At 40.6% G+C, this 18,948-nt stretch overlaps 1 protein-coding gene across 2 annotated transcripts in view; it reads left to right on the forward strand.

Annotated features, from left to right (window-relative positions):
• The window catches only part of Canx (calnexin), a 31,676-nt gene continuing 12,728 nt past the window's right edge, over positions 1 to 18,948 (forward strand). The window contains exons 1-7 of one of the 2 annotated variants that reach the window (XM_021176851.2): positions 1 to 166; positions 13,649 to 13,829; positions 14,569 to 14,642; positions 15,006 to 15,064; positions 16,537 to 16,678; positions 17,072 to 17,153; positions 17,822 to 18,014. In XM_021176851.2, coding sequence (XP_021032510.1) covers positions 13,656 to 13,829; positions 14,569 to 14,642; positions 15,006 to 15,064; positions 16,537 to 16,678; positions 17,072 to 17,153; positions 17,822 to 18,014 — 724 coding nt within the window. In that variant the 5' untranslated portion in view covers positions 1 to 166; positions 13,649 to 13,655. Of the gene's footprint in view, positions 167 to 204; positions 224 to 13,648; positions 13,830 to 14,568; positions 14,643 to 15,005; positions 15,065 to 16,536; positions 16,679 to 17,071; positions 17,154 to 17,821; positions 18,015 to 18,948 lie in introns of those variants that run through there. The other variant, XM_021176852.3, reaches the window with a different exon arrangement.

The raw sequence follows: 18,948 nt of genomic DNA on the forward strand, positions 1-18,948 counted from the left end.
CTTCGTGCGGTGGGGCTCGCTCGCGCGGCGGCAGTAGCCGAGGCCTCTTAGTTCTGCGGCACGTGACGGTCGGGCCGCCTCTGCCGCTGTCTCCACTGCAGCACGGGGCCGGGTGTGCGGGTGGGAGAAGGTGAGGGAGCCGCCAGTGGTCCCCGGGAGGCTCGAGGTGAGACGGGAAGCGTGTGCGGGGACCTCAGGCCTGGGACGAGCCTTGGGGGACTGGGTGAGCGGCGCCGCGGCGGAGGGGGTCGGGCGTGGCTGTAGTCTCGACGGCTGAGGGGTCGGGCGGGCTTTCGAATGGCGCAGGCCCCGGCGGACGCGCAGGGCACTGAGGAGAGCGGCCGGGTTAGAGAGGCTAGCCTGGGCAGCGCCGCCGGGGTCGGGAGGCGTGGCAGGTGTCCTGGGGTTTCCCTTGACCTCTGAGAAAGCTAACAACTTCCTACGGCTTTGCTTCTAGAGCTTTCTTAGGCCCTGGCCAGGCCCACCCAGAGGTGGACTGAGTAATCCGGTACAGGTGTGGTATTAGAATTCGGCCTAGTAGGTAGCCCAAATAGCAGGGAAAGGTGAAGTAAATCCAGAGATAAGCGTTACAGATTAGAAAATAACTTACCCAAAGGGAAGACTGGACCATAGCATCCTGATGAGGGAGTAGAATGTACTAGAACGAGTACCGCTTGAGAAACTTAAGGCTTAACTATTAAAGCACCTGCCTATTCGGTGGTGGATAGATAGTAATCCAGTGTGGGTGTTCACAGGACCTTAAGAGCAGGAAATACAAGCGAAAGTTCAGTTAGTGAGGGGAGGAAACTGAGGCCTAGAAGTTTGAAATGACTGGCCCAAGGTCATACAGGTAGTTCTAGTCATCCAGTTGGGATTGTAACTGAGCACTAGACCGTTTGGGTTTCTTAGTTAAGGTTAAAAGTCCTGCTTCAAGCACCTAACTGCAATTAATCGGGGGAGTGAGAATTTGGGAGATTTTTTTTTTCTACTTTAGGACTCATTCCCCAGGAGTAGACAGAATGACTGATGGCCTTGTATTGAATTCCGAGGGAATGGGAATGAGAAATTGGCTGTGTAGTAAAGGTTCAGTGGGTAGGAATCGCACTGGCTTCTTGAAATCCGAATGCCTTGGTCATTACACTGATACACTAATGTTTATATTGAAGGCCTGTGTGCCAGGACCTGAGGACACATTGATGACACTGTGTATTAACCGCTGGTCATGACACTAGTGATTGTATTGCTAGTTGTGTGAAGTTAAACCGAACTGAATACTAAAAGCTTGACAAAGTTGAGCTACAGTCTCTTTACCCTTCAGAAATGGAAGATCCTGCCAGTTTTTTTTAAAAAATAATTTGCCCTCCTATCCCTTTAAAGGGGGAAAATTGGGTTACCTTAAAAATCTTTGTATATTTTCCAGTAACCTTTGAAAGGGCATGAACAGAATCAATTCTCATGGTGTACTTATGCTGTAATTAAGCTTACAGGCCAGGCAGGGTACACTACAGGTGAGCCAGGCCCTGAAGAACTGTATATAGTAGTGAGCCATCCACAATAGGAGTTTACTGAGCTGTCTGTGAATGGGTGTCACCTCCTTGCTATCTTAACTCAACAGTGCAATTAACTCCTTAATCTTTCAAAAGCCACAAGGCATGTGCATCTTGACAACACACCTTGCATCCTTGTCCTGCAGAGGTCACTTGCCCTGTAAGAGAACTTTGAGGGAGTAGAGTGGCAGTTGGTAAGCATAACTGCAGAAGGCTGTCCAGCATGATAACTTTGCTTCCTATCCTTTAAAAATGGGATTGAAAGAAAGAAAGAAAAAATGGGAATGAGTGTGCTAGCTACTTGCTTTACCTTTGAGAGGGCAGATACTAAGAAACTGGGAAAGTGTAAGCAAATGGACAAATAGTATTGGTAGCTCATAAAAAGTCCTAAGAAGTAATTAAAGTGCCAAAGATAGTTGTAGTCTTTATAGCTTACTGTAAAATTCATTAGGAAAGTGCTTGTTCAATGCTTTGTTATTGCTACACGTGCTAGGTAAGAATTTTTAGGCTTATTTAATTTTCTGTGTGTGTTTTGCCTGCATGTATGTCTGTGTACCATGTGTGTGAGAGCCATCAAATTGGTGCTGGGAATCAAACCTGGATCCTGGAAGAGCAGCAACTATGTCTTCAGCCCTGAAATCAATCTATCTATCTATCTTTCTTTCTTTCTTTCTTTTTTAGGAATCTAGACAATTTTTATATTGTGGTATTCTTTTTTTTTTTGGTTTTTTCGAGACAGGGTTTCTCTGTGTAGCCCTGGCTGTCCTGGCACTCACTTTGTAGACCAGGCTGGCCTCGAACTCAGAAATCCGTCTGCCTCTGCCTCCCGAGTGCTGGGATTAAAGGCGTGCGCCACCACGCCCGGCATATTGTGGTATTCTTGTCTTTAAAAAAAAATCTTTTTAAGATTTATTTAGGGCTGGAGAGATATTTCATCGGTTGGGGGCACTGGCTGCTCTTCCAGAGGTCCTGAGTTCAATTCCCAGGAACCACATGGTGGCTCACAGTCATCTCTAATGAGATCCGATGCCCTCTTCTGGTGTGTCTGAGGACAGTGTACTCATATACATGAAATAAATAAATCTTTTATATATATATACATATATATGTATATATATGTATATATTTGTGTGTGTGTATGTGTGTGTGTACATATATATATATTTAAAAACATTTATGTGTATGTTGGTATGAATATATATGCAATATATTATTCATGGGGGCCAGTAAAGGGCATCATATCATATGGAGTTGGAATTACAGACAGTTGTAAGTTGCCCAACTGGGAATTCAACTCTTGGTTTTTCGAGACAGGGTTTCTCTTTATAGCTCTGGCTGTCCTGGAGCTCACTTTGTAGACCAGGCTGGCCTCGAACTCAGAAATCCGCCTGCCTCTGCCTCCCAAGTGCTGGGATTAAAGGCGTGCACCACCATGCCCGGCTGGAATTCAACTCTTAATCACTGAGCCATCTCTCAATCCTGCGTATTCACATCTTAAAGTGAATTAATAGGAAAAAGTTTCTTAAAAAAAAAAAAATCACTTACTAGCTGGGTGGTGTGGTGGTGGCTCACCTTTGGTCTCAGCCTGAGGGAAGCAGAGGCAGATTTATCCCTGACTTCAAGACCACCCTGGTCTACAGAGTGAGTTCCAGGATAGCCAGGGCTATACAGAGAAACCCTGTATCAAAAAACAAAACAAAACAAAACAAAACAAAAAACCAAACAAACCAACAAATTACTCCTATGTTTCTGTCAATGAAAACAAATCCAAGAAGGTGGTATATAATTCTTGCCTAGACCCAGTGTTCCATTCCCAGCACATGAAGCAGAAACCCCCAAATATGACATGTGAGTAAGGTATAGGTCTCATTTATAGAGCAGGTCACTGATCACACTGTTTCCCAGGATGTTGTTCTGTCTTTGTTATCCTACCTCATCCCCCAAATACTGAGGATGGACTCTAAAGCCTTGAACTTAGCAATTAGGAAAACACCACTACTTAACTATCTCCTGACTGCAAGGTGATCTTGAATTTCTGGGTTCACTAAATCATCCAAATTCAGCCTCCCAAGTGACTAGGACTTCAGGAGTATGTAATCATGCAGACTTTTTAAAAACATGTAAACATGTTTTAAACATGTAAAGTTGTATTTTTCCCCATTAAATGTAATTCTCAGAAGATACTTTATTTTTTGTTTGTGCAAGCATGTGCCATGGCATTTGAACTTGTATGGAAGTTGGTGTGATGTTTCTGGAATTGTTTTTTTTAGTATGGGTATCAGGGATTGGACTCAACTGTTAGGCTTCTTGACAAGTGCCTTTACCCTGTATGCATTCTCTCTGGCCTCTAATCATGCATTTCTATGTGTATGTACACATGAGTACAGAATCCCCCAGAGCTAGAGTTAAAGGCACTTGTAAAGGATTGTAAGCCACTTAATGTGGGTATCAGATCCTCTGCAAGAACAGTAAGCACTTTTAATTTCTGAGCCATCTCTCTAGCCCATGTTTTAAGTATTTGACAAGGTGTAAGTAGTAGTAAAATCTGAAGGCACACACAAGCGCGCGCGCGCACACACACACACACACACACACACACACACAAATAGTGGAAAGATGATAAGAGAGTCAGGGCACTTGCTGCCAAGCTAGAGTTCTATTGCTGGGTGCCACTTGGTGTAAGGAAAGCACTGACTCCTGGATGTCACCCTCTGACTTCCACATGTGTACACCCACAAAATAATAAATACAACTAAGTGTATATTTCCCCCAAAATAAAGTTTAGAGTACTTACCGTAGAATTCATTAAAAATCAACAAGTAGAAATAGTAGTGATATCTAGTAACTGTAAACAGTCACATTGAGCGCATGCTGTAAAACAGGTCTCCTCATAAGCAGTTCATGTATGTTTAACCTAGTCAGCCGTTCTAGAGCAGAAGTTAGTGTTGGTTTAGAGAAAAAACTCAGGCCCAGAGATTAGCAATTGACCCACATTATTAAGTAGCTAACCAGAAATCGTGATTTGAATATGTGTTTATAAACATATTTCTGTCTATGCTCTTGGGCAGAATATATAAATAGTGATAGAAACTCCTAGAGTTTATATGGGGTCTTTTAGGCCACCTAAAGTATTACCTGCCAAGACCTAAATTTTTTAAGACCAAGACCAAAAATTTTTAATAGAAAATGTCAAATGAGGGCTGAGGAGATGGCTTAGATGGTGATGTGCCTACCCTCTTGTGCAAGCATTAAGATCTGAGTTTATATTGTCAGCATTCAGTGCTGGGGACTGGAGACAATGTGATGCTAAAGCTCATAGGCTTTAGGTTCTCTCAAACCCTGTGTCAAAAAATAAGGTGAAGGGAGATGGAGGAAGACATCAGGTCTGTCCTTTGTATACACAAGCCTTAACATAGACTCACACCAATAGTATGCTGAAATGAATGGAAGGAATGTATAGTTTACATAGGAATCACATTTTAAAGTTTCCATGCTATTTCAAAAATTACTTAGTATTTATATTAGAATAACTAAGAATATTAGATCATTTTACTATTTCTATGATTTTCATAAATGAAAGAAATTAGAGTTGAGGTTTCTTTTTGTTTGAGTTTTGAAACAGGATTATACTATGTAGCCTTGGCTGATCTGGAATTCATAGTGTAGAACTGGCCTCAAGCTTGTGATAATTCTGCTTCTGCCTCTATTAGTATTGGGTTACATGTCTGTAAAACCAAATAAAATCTTCGATGGTGGGGGTGGGGGGCATGACTAAGTGGTTAACAGTACTGGGTGGTCTTAGACCTGTCTTTAGTTCCTAGCACCAACATGTTAACTCACAACCATCTGTAACTCTAGAGCCAGAGGATTTGATGCCCTCTTCTAGCCTTGTGGCACTATGCACATACATGGTATGTAGGCCTACATGCAGGCAAATGAACACTATGCATAAGAAATTTAAAAAATAATTTATCTTTAAAAAGAGTATAAGCATTGGGCAGTAGTTATACAGGTCTGTAGTCTGGAGGAGGGAGAACTGGATGTAGATGGGCTGACCAAGGTCCCCCAGAAGCTGGAGAAACTACAACAGTTCTCCCTGATAGGACAGGTTACTGTTCACCACTGAGCTGTCTTGATAATAAGGAATTGAGGTTTCCAAATAGAAAACCTGCAGCTGAACACTGACGATGCAACTCACAGGCAGGGCTCTGTTCACCTTCAGGAGGTTCTGATTTTGATCACAGCACTGTGAAATAATAAAATCTCAACTTTCCACTTCTAGGATTTAAGATAATTCACCCTTCTAAAAGCTGGGTGTATTGCACTGAAGTATGAGTGCGTTAGGTAGGTGGTCTTGAAGATACCTTTGGCCCTGAAAACTAGGCCTCTTTGTCTTTGGTAAGTTGGGAAGCATGCCAAAGTCTTCATGCAAATAATGTATTTTGTTGGCTTTGTATTTGTCTATGCTTTGTGTTTGATTGCAGGCGGATGATCATTTGATTATTGGAGAGCAAATCTAGGGCTTTCATGTGCTAGACAAAGATTACACCATTGATACATACCCACATCAAGTTTAGGGTATGTATATGGGTGTGTACACATTCATATGATTGGCTGCCCAGGTGTGTGCATTGAGGCCAGAGGTTGACCTCAGGTAGCATCCACCTTGTTTAACATAAGGGTCTAGTGCTTGCGAGATGGCTCAGTGGGTAAGAGCACTACTGACTGCTCTTCCAAAGTTACAGAGTTCAAATCCCAGCAACCACATGGTGGCTCATAAAAATATGCCCTTAGTGAGATCTTACGTCCTCTTCTGGCATGTCTGAGGACAGCTACAGTGTACTTATGTATAATGATAAATAAATCTTTGGGCCGGAGCAATCAGGGACTGAGCAAGCAGAATTGACCAGAGTGAGCAGAGTTCCTAAAAATTCAATTCCCAATGACCACATGAAGGCTCACAACCATCCAGTCAGCTACAGTGTACCCATATACATAAAATAAATAAATATTAAAAAAAAAGATAAGGGTCTGGCATTGGCCTCAGGTTTGCTACTAAGTGGTTAGGAATTTTCTGGAATACATCATGTCTTTTCCAGTCCTTCAAACCCTTCTAGATTGGGAAAGACTAAACTTCATTAAGCTTAAATTTCATCTTAAATTTAATATACTGGGGCTAGAGAGGGCCTGTGTTCTGTATCCAGAACCCATATAGTGGATTGTAGCAGCAGTTCCAGGGAATCTGATATCGCCTTACTTTTCACAGGTTCTGGGGCTGCCCGATGTGCAGAAACGTGCATGCAGATAATTCATAAAAAAATTAGGGTTTTACTATTGTGTGTATAGGTGTGTATGGTATGGGTGGATGCAGGAGTTCTTTCTATTATGTGGGCTCCAGGGAATGAACTCAGATGTCAGTCTTAGCAGTGAGTGTCTTTATTTGTCCACTGAGAGCTTTCTTACCAGGCTATCTTTTTTTCTTTTAGCCAGTTTTACTGTGACTCCCTGGATGACTTGGAACTTGCTGGCCTTGAGCTCATGATTCAGTAATACATTAAAAACAAAACCAAAAAACTTAAAGTTTTGAAGTAGTTATATGTATAACAGAACTGGAAAATGCTCTTTTCATGATATAGCAGTACATGAACTTATTTAGTCCCTGGAGATGGAGGTGGGGTATCTTTAAGTCTGAGTCTACCTTGGATTACCAAATGAAGATTCTGTCTCTAAAACAAGGGCTAGGGATGAAGTTCAGCAATAGAATGCTGAATGCTAAGCTATCATGTAGACAGCCCAGGCACTTAAAAAGTGGCAAAAGTAATTAATACAGGGTAGTTTGTAATCAGTGACTGCTGAGCTCCCTTAGGGAGGTAACTGGAAGACCCAAACCAGGCCTTTTACATGGGTCTACTCTTCAAAGTCTATTCAGACCACACCCATTTTGTGTGTAGTTTAGTTCTAAGAATAATTTATAATTTATTTTTGGAATTTTTCCCTTTTTGGCGTTGGCTTTTTTTTTTTTTAAACTCAGGGAGGGGATGACACATGTACATGTCATAGTACATGTATGGTGAGAATGAGGGCAACTTGCAGGAGCCAGTTCTCTCAATCATATAAGTTCTGGGGATCAAACTTGGCTTGGTGGCAAAGCATCTTTACTCGCCCAGCTATCTTGCCAGGCCTTGTTTTATTTCTTCGAGAGAGGGCCTTAGGTGGCCTAGGTTGGCCTTCCTTGTTCATTCTGTTACTCCTGATCTTTCTACTTAGTCTCTGGAGTGCTGTGATCACAGGTGCCGACCATTGCAAACCATTTTAGTGTAATCAGGCTCACTGCTAGGCACCAGATACATTTTTCCCTTTGGCTCCTTTGTAACACAGAATTTGTGTAGTGTCCGATTATGTGACTGCTAGGAAAGAGTCTTGGGATTGACCAGCTTTTTTTTAAAGAGCTGGATCATAAATCAGTACTTGTGTCATATAGTATGTATCTACTCGTCCCCTCCACTGTCGGCTTTATTGTTTGCATTAAAGGCAAAGCCATGTGAAATTCAGGTTAGTGATATACTTAAGCCATTTTTGGAAGAAATTGTCTTTGTAGTAGGCTCAGATCTTAAGATTTCTATGTTACATGGCTTTGATTTCTAATTACTACAGTAATTTGTAATTTCATAAGACAAAGATTTGAGGTGCATAACACACACAAGGGTCTGGTTTTGTAGTTCACCAAAACTTTATTTTGGTAAAAAGGAAAAGAAAAAGTGGATATATACTGACAACAGTTGTGTTTGTATTTGTAACTGATAACCATGTAGCCTTGCATTTGCATCCTAGCTCAAAGGGGTCTGTGGCAACAAACTTAATGACAAAATCCTGTGTAGGACATGTTAGGGTGATCCTAAAGAATAGTAGACAGGACTGAAGATTAAGCTCATTGGTAGATTATGTGACTATCATGTACAAGCCACACAGTTCAAGCCAAATAGGAAAAAACAGTAAATGATGAACTTCAAGAAATCCAGAAAGTGCCGGGCATGGTGGCGCACGCCTTTAATCCCAGCACTTGGGAGGCAGAGGCAGGCGGATTTCTGAGTTCGAGGCCAGCCTGGTGTCTACAAAGTGAGTGCCAGGACATCCAGGGCTACACAGAGAAACCCTGTCTCGAAAAAAAAAAAAAAAAAGAAATCCAGAAAGTGATATATCTTGTAAGCAGAAAATAAAATTATGTCAGAAGCAGAAGAAATGGTATATAGGAGTGCCAGATTCCTTGCCTTAGAAATAGAAAAGAATTGTAAGAAATGTATTTCTATATAGAAGTAAGATAATTTCTGTATTGATTTCCCCTTGAGCCTTGCAAATCTAGGTTCCCTGCTGCTTGATTTTTTTTTTTAAGATTTGTTTATTTATTATATATATGTAAATACACTGTAGCTGACTTCAGATACCACAGAAGAAGCATCAGATCTCATTATGGATGGTTGTGAGCCACCATATGGTTGCTGGGATTTGAACTCAGGACCTTCAGAGAAGAGCAGTCAGTGCTCTTTTTTTTTTTTTTTTTTTTTCTTCGAGACAGTGTTTCTCTGTATAGCCCCGGCTGTCCTGGAACTCACTTTGTAGACCAGGCTGGCCTCGAACTTAGAAATCCACCTGCCTCTGCCTCCCAAGTGCTGGGATTAAAGGCATGCGCCATCACGCCCGGTGCAGTCAGTGACCACTGAGCCATCTCTCCAGACCCCAATTTTTTTTTTTTTTAAAGATTGATTTTTTTTTTTAAGATTTATTTATTTATTATATGTAAGTTACACTGTAGCTGTCTTCAGACACTCCAGAAGAGGGCGCCAGATCTCATTGCGGATGGTTGTGAGCCACCATGTGGTTGCTGGGATTTGAACTCTGGACCTTCGGAAGAGCAGTCGGGTGCTCTTACCCACTGAGCCATCTCACCAGCCCCCGATTTTTTTTTAAACACTTTATTGCATAGGTGGGGAGCTAGTTCACTGTGTAAAAATGGTTACTGCCAAGCCTGTGTTCATTTCACAAGTCCCACATGGTGGGAAGAGGGAAAGAGAACAGACTCTAGTAAGTTGAAAGTTGTTCTCTCCCAGCCCTACCCACAATAAATATTACAGACAAAACCGCTTGCATGCTTGCTCTTCTCTCTTTTCCCCTTTCCTTCCTTTCTTTTTTTTTTGGAGACAGGGTCTCTAAATAACCCTTTCTGTCTTGGAACTTTGTAGGTCAAGCTGGCCTCCAACTCAGTCTGCTTCTGCTTTGAGTTCTGGGATGTGCACTGCCACTTTTCTTTGTTGTTCTTAAGCCACTTGTTATAGATTACTTTCTGACAATTTTTAGAAACTATGGGAAACAACATAAGGTGTGCTGTCTGCTTAGGAGACTGTAGATGTAAAGTTAATTTGGCTGAATGGTAGGTGAACAGTGAAACTCTGTCTTGAAAAACAGAAAAGAAAAAAGATTTGGCGCTGGTGAGATGGCTCAGTGGGTAAGAGCACCCGACTGCTCTTCTAAAGGTCCGAAGTTCAAATCCCAGCAACCACATGGTGGCTCACAACCACCCGTAATGAGATCTAATAGCTCTTCTGGTGTGTCTGAAGGCAGCTACAGTGTATTTATATATAATAAATAAATAAATCTTTAAAAAGAAAAAAAAAAGAAAAAAGATTTGATGTGAACAAAAAAAAAGTGGAGCCAGGGAGTGGTGGTGCATCCCTTTAATCCCAGCACTCAGGAGGCAGAGGCAGGCAGATTTCTGAGTTCCAGGACAGCCAGGGCTACACAGAGAAACCCTGCCTCAAAAAAAACCAAAAAAAAAAAAAGGGACTAGTGTATACATTTAGATATATGTAAAGAGCCTGACAGTGGTGCTTGGGAGGCCAAGGCAGTCCTGTTCAAGTTCCAGGGCAGCTGGGGATACAGAGAGAAAGAAACCCTGACTGGCCGGGGGAGAAAAGCATATGAAAAGCCGACCAGGAATGGTGGTGCACATCTGAAGTCCCAGTGTTTGGAAGACAGGAAAGAACTGCAAGTTTGGGGCCACCCTGGACATAACCAGATCTTGTTTCCAGAAAACATGTGTGTGTTTGTCAGTGTAAAATTCTGTGTCTTTACACTGAACTAATGTAGAGTTAACATTAAGGGTAGGTATGGGGAGTGGGGAGTCTTGGCTCCTGAGCCTGATTTTGAGGTTACTGATTTTTGGCAAGATCTGATGTCATAGTTCTCAGCTTTTCCTTAGAATAAGTGACTAGATTCCTATACCATATTCCATTAGCTAACAAGCCATGTCTGTCTTAAATATTATCCTATTCTCATAGAATTGGATGTTTCTAGAAGTGTTCTTTCCTGTTACTGGAGAATATTAGAAACCCTGTCTCAAACCAAACCAAGAAAAAAAAAAATGTTCTCAACCTTTTTAATGCTGCAATCCTTGAATACAGTTTCTCATGTGGTGATCCCCAACCATAAAATTACTTTCCTTGCTACTTCATAGCTGTAATTGTGCTGCTGTTAGGAGTCGTAATGTAACTGATAGGCAGAATGTCTCTTATGTGAACCCTGGAAAAGGGGTTGTTCAATCCTTCCCAAAGTGGTTGTGACGCACAGGTTGAGAACCATTGCCTCAATGTATGTAGTATCAGTAATAGGCTTGTTTACTAAGCTGTTGTTACAGTGATGAACATGCATGTGCAAATACCTCTGCAAACCTGCTTTCAGTTATTTTGGTTGTGCAACCAGAGTGAAGTTGTTGATTAGCTGTATGGTAGCTGCTTTTCCATAGCATTTAGGTCATTTTATAATTCCACTCATGGTATACAAGGGAACATTTACTATTGTGTTTTGTATCTGGATTATATTTTTATTAAAAGCTTCATAAGCTTTTGTATCTTGCTGTGTTTTTTGGTTTTTCGAGACAGAGTTTCTCTGTATAGCCCTTGCTGTCCTGGAACTCACTCTGTAGACCAGGCTGGGCTCGAACTCAGAAATCCACCTGCCTCTGCCTCCCAAGTGCTGGGATTAAAGGCGTGCGCTACCACTGCCCGGCTTCTTGCTGTGTTTATAACAATATCATGATGAGTTTTGGTAGAAATTGTGGGCTTATATTACTTTGAGAATGTGAGAAGTGTTCAAGAAAAGAAAGCAAGTAGGTAAAAGTAATAGTGTGGCCAGAGTGAAAGGTGAGTGATAGCCACCAAGAAAAACTCACAGGAAAACACTTGGCATTTGGGTATATTTTGGTGTTTTTTATTTTGTTTAAGGTAGGATCTCACTTTTTTTTTTTTTTAAGCTTTTATCAGCCCAGACTTATATACCAGGTAGGTGTTACTTGTTTCTATTTCCCAGGTATTAAAGGTTATGCTACCATGCCAGGCTCTTTCGAGCGTTCACTCTCGCTTTCTCTCTCGCGCTCTCTCTCTCTCTTTCACAGCATTTGTAGTTTATTGAAAAGAAAATCAACATATTAACATAGGATTAGGGGAAGAGTAAGACACAACTAAGACTGGGTATGGACTTCTCAGGATTTCTCCATTTTTGGAAGTTTTTTTAGTAGTGTGTTAGAATAGAAAGAGGAAATGAATAATGAACATGAATGTGTATAAAGAGGTAGAAAGTGACTTGATTAAAGTGAATGAGGGTTTTGGGGAGAATACTCAGCAGAGCAGCCTGAGGGAAAGGTCTGATTGCTGGCCAGAGGAGGTACAGGTGCTGCAGATACAAGCTTTTATGACAGTGTTGAAGAGTAAAGAATCAGGGTGACTTCAGAGAGGACAGAATGTCAATAAGTGTCCTTATGTTGGTAACAGAATCAAAGATCAGGGTTGACTGGGTGACTGTGTAAGAAAGAGAAGATTGCCTTGCTGAGGACATGTTTATACAAGTCTCTTGGTTCTGCTTTCTCAAGCCTCACCTACTCCCAGCTCACTTTGCGTGTCTTATATATAGCTCGGCTTTTATTTCAGTAGAGCTGTGATCCTTAGAAAGAGGCCCTACCTGTCACTCATGATGGGCTAGTTTTATACACAAGAGAATTAAGTGCTTAGAAGATTTAAAGTAGCTAGTACTCTGCTTAATGTTTTTGTTGTGGAATCTTAGAATACTAATTTAAAAATGTGTGTATGCCTGAGAACTGAACAGTATCAGTAGTGTCCATAGTGAGTCTTTAATGTAAAGTGAACTGTTACATTTGTTATTTCATTTTAATTTTTTAATCAGTAGTCACTGTAAATTAGATGTGAAAGAACTTTTGGACATTATTGAACAGTTGGGGTTAAGGAGATATGGCTGATACATAAAGGTGCTTGCCACCAACCTGATAACCTAAGTCAGAGACTCAAGCAGTAGGAGGAAAGACTCCTTAAAATTGTCTTTTCACAGCTCTTGGGAAGAGGTCACACATAATAGGTGTAATGGAACTAATTAATTAAATACCCTTGGTCTATGTATTGTTTGACACTGTATGTGAGAGAAATAAACAGTGTTTCCTGTGGTTTCGAGATTTACTCTCTAGCCAAAGACAACACTGAACTTCTGATCTCCTACCTGTGCTTCCTGAGGGGGGTATTGGTGTAATTTATTTTATTATTTTTTGATAGCACTTCACAGTTCAGACAGGCCTTTAATTCAGGGGTTTCCTGTCTCAGCCACCCAAGTACTAGTATAGGTATGCACCAGAATACTCTGTTTATGTGGTATAGTTAGAGATGCTTTTGAATGTTGCTTTTAAGTGACTGAATCTAGGAAAATCCTTCATCTCCCAGGGTTCACTTTCCCTTTTGTATAGGTTGAAAATAATTTTTTTGTTGTTGTTGTTGTTCTATGATTTGAAACCCTGATTAACAAGGAACAGACTAAGGTTAGTGGTTTTATGGAATTAAAAATGGGAAACAGCACATTTCACATTCCATTCTTTCTTTTTCTTTTTTTTTTTGGTTTTTTGAGACAGGGTTTCTCTGTGCAGTCCTGGCTGTCTTGGAACTCTCTGTAGACCAGGCTGGCCTCTAACTCAGAAATCCTGTGCCTTCCAAATGCTGGGATTACAGGCATGCACCACCGCTGCCTGGCTTCACATTCCATTCTTTTTGCAGATAGATCATGGAAGGGAAGTGGTTACTGTGTTTGCTACTGGTCCTTGGAACTGCAGCTATTGAGGCTCATGATGGACATGATGATGACATGATTGATATTGAAGATGATCTTGATGATGTTATTGAAGAGGTAGAAGATTCAAAATCTAAATCAGATACCAGCACTCCTCCATCTCCAAAGGTTTGAAGTAGATCAATCCTTTTATTTTTGCTTTTATGAGACAGGGTATCTTGGCTGTCCTTGAACTCACTATGTAGACCAGGCTATCTTGGAACTCAACTACCTGCTGGGCTGGAGAGGTGGCTCAGCGGGTAAGAGCACTGACTGCTCTTCCAGAGGTCCTGGGTTCAATTCCCAGCAACCACATGATGGCTCACAACCATCTGTACAGCTATTGTGTACTCATATACATAAAATAAATAAATAAATCTAAAAAAAAAAAAAAGATCTACCTGCTTATACCTTCTGAGTGAGGGATTAAAATGTATAGAACCATTCTCAGCTTAAAGTAGATCCTTTTATCTTTTGGTTTGAAAAAAGAAAAATGAAGCCAGAGACTGGGGATATATAGTTACTTGCCTATCGCTTAGGCACTCCTCCACCCCACCCCAAAAAGGGGATTGTTTTTAAAGGCAAAGCAGCTTTAAAAATATATATATATATATATTTGCTAAGCTTTCTGACAGTCTTTGGTACATGTGGATTGAATTTAGGGACAGCTATGAAAGCTTTGTGACAATTGAAACCAAATCCTGAGAGTGACTTCTAGAGAATGTTACTAAATGACCCATTCCCGCCAGTACAACAAGGGTCTTCTGTAGCTCTGGATGCCTTGGGATTTGATTTCCTTGGATTGCAGGCTTGTGCCACTGTGCTTGGTTAAAATATTGCTGCTTAATTAATTTTATGTTTAACACAGGTCACCTACAAAGCTCCAGTTCCAACAGGGGAGGTTTATTTTGCTGACTCCTTTGACAGAGGGTCTCTGTCAGGGTAAGTGTTTCCCTGCGAGTAAAGGTTTGAGAGGTGAATGTCTTGTACATAAGAGTAGTGGGAAAGCACTGGACCCTTTTTAAGCAGTATTGGGACTGAACATAGTGTCATGCAGAGGAGGCAAGTGCTCTGCTGCTAGATATAGCCTTAAATAGTGGGCTCCTGGGATAGTGTGTCTAACTGTACATCTCCTCATACATGGATGTATCCTGGAACTTGGCCTTTTGTTGCTTTCATTCCAGTTTTTTTCTTCTACCCTAGATTTTATTCTTTGGGGATTTCTTTTCTCTTGAGTCTTGTTACATAGGGTAGATAGAACAGGAGAGTGAATGTATTTTAACTCTGGGGTCTTCTTAATTACAGGTGGATTTTATCTAAAGCCAAAAAAGATGACACTGATGATGAAATTGCCAAATATGATGGTGAGAGTTCCATTTGTTCTAGATACAGTATATCAAAGTGGCATCTTGTCTCCATTGTATCTCTCTTTTTAGAATACAACATGGGTTTTTTTGAGAATTTCATACATTCATATGATACATTGATCACTATCCTCTTACCCTACTCCTAACCTGACTCTTCCCAGATCTAACTTTTGTTCACCCCTCCTAACTTAGAGGCCACTGACTGTGATTTGTGTTGTCCATGTGCTCATACTGCGGGTATCCACTAGATCCATGACCTCTCTTAGGATTAGGTCAGAAGATGTTTGGAGCTTCAGTAATCAGGAGGATGTATTGCTCTTCCAGAGCCAAGTTTGTTTCCTAGTACCCATATCAGTGCTTCACAACTACCTGTAACTCAAGCTGTAGACTTTAGATACTTTCTTTTGGCCTTCATGGGCAGACACACATTTAAAAAAAAACAAAAAACAAAAAACAAAAAAAACTATTTATTTTGAAAATATCTTTATTTTTAAAATTAAAATATAATTATATTATTTTCTTTCCTCCCTCCAATTCTTCCCATGCACTCCATTGCTCTCTTTCAAATTCATTATCTCTCCTTATTACTATATTTTCCCTAAGTATATAAATACAATCTGCTCCTTATATAGCATTATTTGCATGTATATGATTTCAGGGCTGACCACTTGGGAACCAATTTGGGGGCTCTTCCTTGGGAAGGCTTTCTTCTACTCTCAGCATTCCTTAATTGCTTGTAGTACTTTGTCTGAAGTTGAGCCCCCATGAGATTACCTCTTTCAAATTAGCTTGTCTGTTGTTTAGGCTGCCATGTTGATGAGACTTCATGAGACAGGGTCTCACTGTGTCCTTGGCTGGCCTAAAACTTGCTATGTAGACCAGGCAGATCTGGAACTCGTAGGTTTGACTTTGCCTGCCTCGCAGTACTGCAAGTAAAGGCTTGTGCAGTTGTGCACATCTGAGAAATAGGTAATCTGTTGTTTGTTTTTACAGATAGGGTCTCTCTAATCCTGGTTGTATTGGAACACTGTAGAGCTCTTGTTCTGTGTGCTATCCTCAAACTCAGAGATCTTCCTACCTCTGCCTCTGGAGTGCTGGGATTAAAGGCTTGTGCCGCCATACCTTGCTGAAAATAAGTATTCTAAAAAGATATTTTCAGATTTTTTTTCTTGGAAATTATATCATCTTTGTATATGGGGCTTTATGTGTGATAGAATTAGAACTCTTAATATCCGTGTTAGAAATGAAAGTTTCTCTTTAGGTATAATAAATAGGCCACTGTTATTTTCAAGCCATGTCTTACCATATGACAGATACACATGCACACTAGTAACTCAGCTCATATGTAAATGTAATGGTAAACAGTGATTATTTTGACACTTACACAACTCAGAATTTAGTTCGTTACCATTTAAAAGACTTTAAATCATGTGGCTAACAGTCAAGAGCCATTTTGTATTCTTTTGTAGGAAAGTGGGAGGTAGATGAGATGAAGGAAACAAAGCTTCCAGGGGATAAAGGACTTGTACTGATGTCTCGGGCCAAGCATCACGCCATCTCTGCTAAACTGAACAAGCCCTTCCTGTTTGATACCAAGCCTCTCATTGTTCAGTAAGTTCAGTGCCATCTTGATAATTTTCTAGAAAGGGTAATCTCAGGTGACAGTATGAAAGTTGAACATACTAAAAAACCATGTTTATAGTAGGAATTTTGTGTGAATTGGAATATGTTGAGTGGTTTTGTTTTTATCTTCTTGTAAAACAGTCTGGTTGTTTACCTTCTTAGAAGCAAACAAATGTCTGGATTTTGTATTAAGGATTACTTTTGGTTTTTTTTGATTTTTGTGTGACGGAGTGGCCACATAAAAGCAGTAGACAATGGAACCCTTTGTGTGGGTATGACATCTGATAAAACATGACCAAGCTGGGAGAAATCAATTAGGAAATATAGGAAATATGATCTTTCAAAATGCCATAGGACTTTTTCATTTCTCTCTGAAACTAGGTATGAGGTTAATTTTCAGAATGGAATAGAATGTGGTGGTGCCTATGTGAAGCTGCTTTCCAAGACGCCAGAACTCAGCCTGGTAGGCTCTCTGTCTGTGTAACATTTGCTTTATGGATCTGGAGCTAGGGTGGGGGTGGGGTATGCAGTTCAGTGGTAGAGTACATGGCTGCCATTCATAGGGCTCTGGGTTTAGTCCCCACCATTTAAAGAGAGAAAAGTTTGCAAGACCTATGAAAAGAAATGCTGCTGCTGGTGAACCATGGAGGTTTAGCACTAATGGCCTTTTAACTTTAACAGGGGACTGTAGAAGCCTTAGCAGTATATCATTGCTGCTTTTCTCATCTGTGGGATTTTTAGGTTTTTGTTGTTGCTTTGTTTTGTATTTTTACACAGGATATCATGGAATTTGCTCTGTAGACCAGGGAGGCCTCACCTGTCTCTACCTCATAAATGCAGGGATTAAAGCTGTGTGCTAACAATTTTCAGTTTTCTCAAGTTTATTTCTTGTTTTTGAAAGAAGTTTGTATGCATATAACTTCTTTTTAAAAAAGCATTTTAGTATTTCTGGTGGTTGCCAGTTATTTTTTACTGGTATCTGAAGAAGCACTATAAAATCATAAGGTTTTCTTTAAAGCTAATAGAATAATTTGCATGCAGTTTTATGAGAGGAAGTATGTATTTTTCAAAGTTTGCTTTTTGAATTCTTTGACTAGAGTTACTTAAAGCACTCCACCTTTGTCTCTGAAGGATCAGTTCCACGACAAGACTCCCTATACTATTATGTTTGGTCCAGATAAATGTGGAGAGGACTACAAACTGCATTTCATCTTTCGACACAAAAATCCCAAGACGGGTGTATATGAAGAAAAACATGCTAAGAGGCCAGATGCAGACCTGAAGACCTATTTCACTGACAAGAAAACGCATCTTTATACATTAAGTAAGAAAAACCAGCTGTTTGGGGGGGTTTAAAACATTACATAGTTAGCATCTAGTTTATGTTAAGATTGTATACTTAAAAGCCTTTCTTTATGAAGAATCTTTTAAAAAAGACCCCATGTACTGTCTTCCGATGAATGTGGGTAACACATCAGACTATGCTCCAGCTTCTCCAGGAAACTACTAAACTGCCTGTGGATCAAAGCAGAATTTGATGAAGAGGAGAAAACTTATGATAACTGAAACAGCCCCATACCCTGTGTGTAAATTAACTTTTTCCTAGCCGGGTGGTGGAGGTGCACGCCTTTAATCCCAGCACTTGGGAGGCAGGGCAGAGGCAGGCAGATTTCTGAGTTGGAGGCCAGCCTGGTCTACAGAGTGAGTTCCAGGACAGCCAGGGCTACACAGAGAAACCCTGTCTCGAAAAACCAAAATAAAAAAATTTCTTCCGTGGCCACAGGTTTACTACAGAAAGAGAACATGCACTAATGCCAGGAACATTAAAGGCCATATTAAGAGGCCAGACTTAGTATGCTGAGAAGGAAACAGGTCCGTTTTAGAGAGATCCCTTCATAGGTTTTATCCAGAGTGTGGGAGTGTTCGAACACTACAAGGTCAATATATTAATAGGTCTACCTCTTAGAATGGAAATTTTCACTTGCACCTAAAATTGTACTAGGACTTCTAATGACTGAGAACCTTCTAGATTGTTAAATAAAAAAAGTATGATGATTCGATGCCCCAGTGTAGGGGAATGCCAGGGTGGGAAGATAGGAGTGGGTTGGTGAGTAGGGGAGCCCCCTCATATAGACAGGGGGAGGGGGGGATGGGATAATGGGTTTCCAAAAGAGAGACCTGGAAAGGGGAAAACATTTGAAATTTAAATAAAGCAAATAGCCAATAAAAACAAAACAAAACGAAATTATAATATACTT

The sequence above is a fragment of the Mus caroli genome, unplaced genomic scaffold, assembly GCF_978045245.1.
Source record: "Mus caroli unplaced genomic scaffold, Mus_caroli_1 scaffold_13, whole genome shotgun sequence".
NCBI lineage: Eukaryota > Metazoa > Chordata > Mammalia > Rodentia > Muridae > Mus > Mus caroli.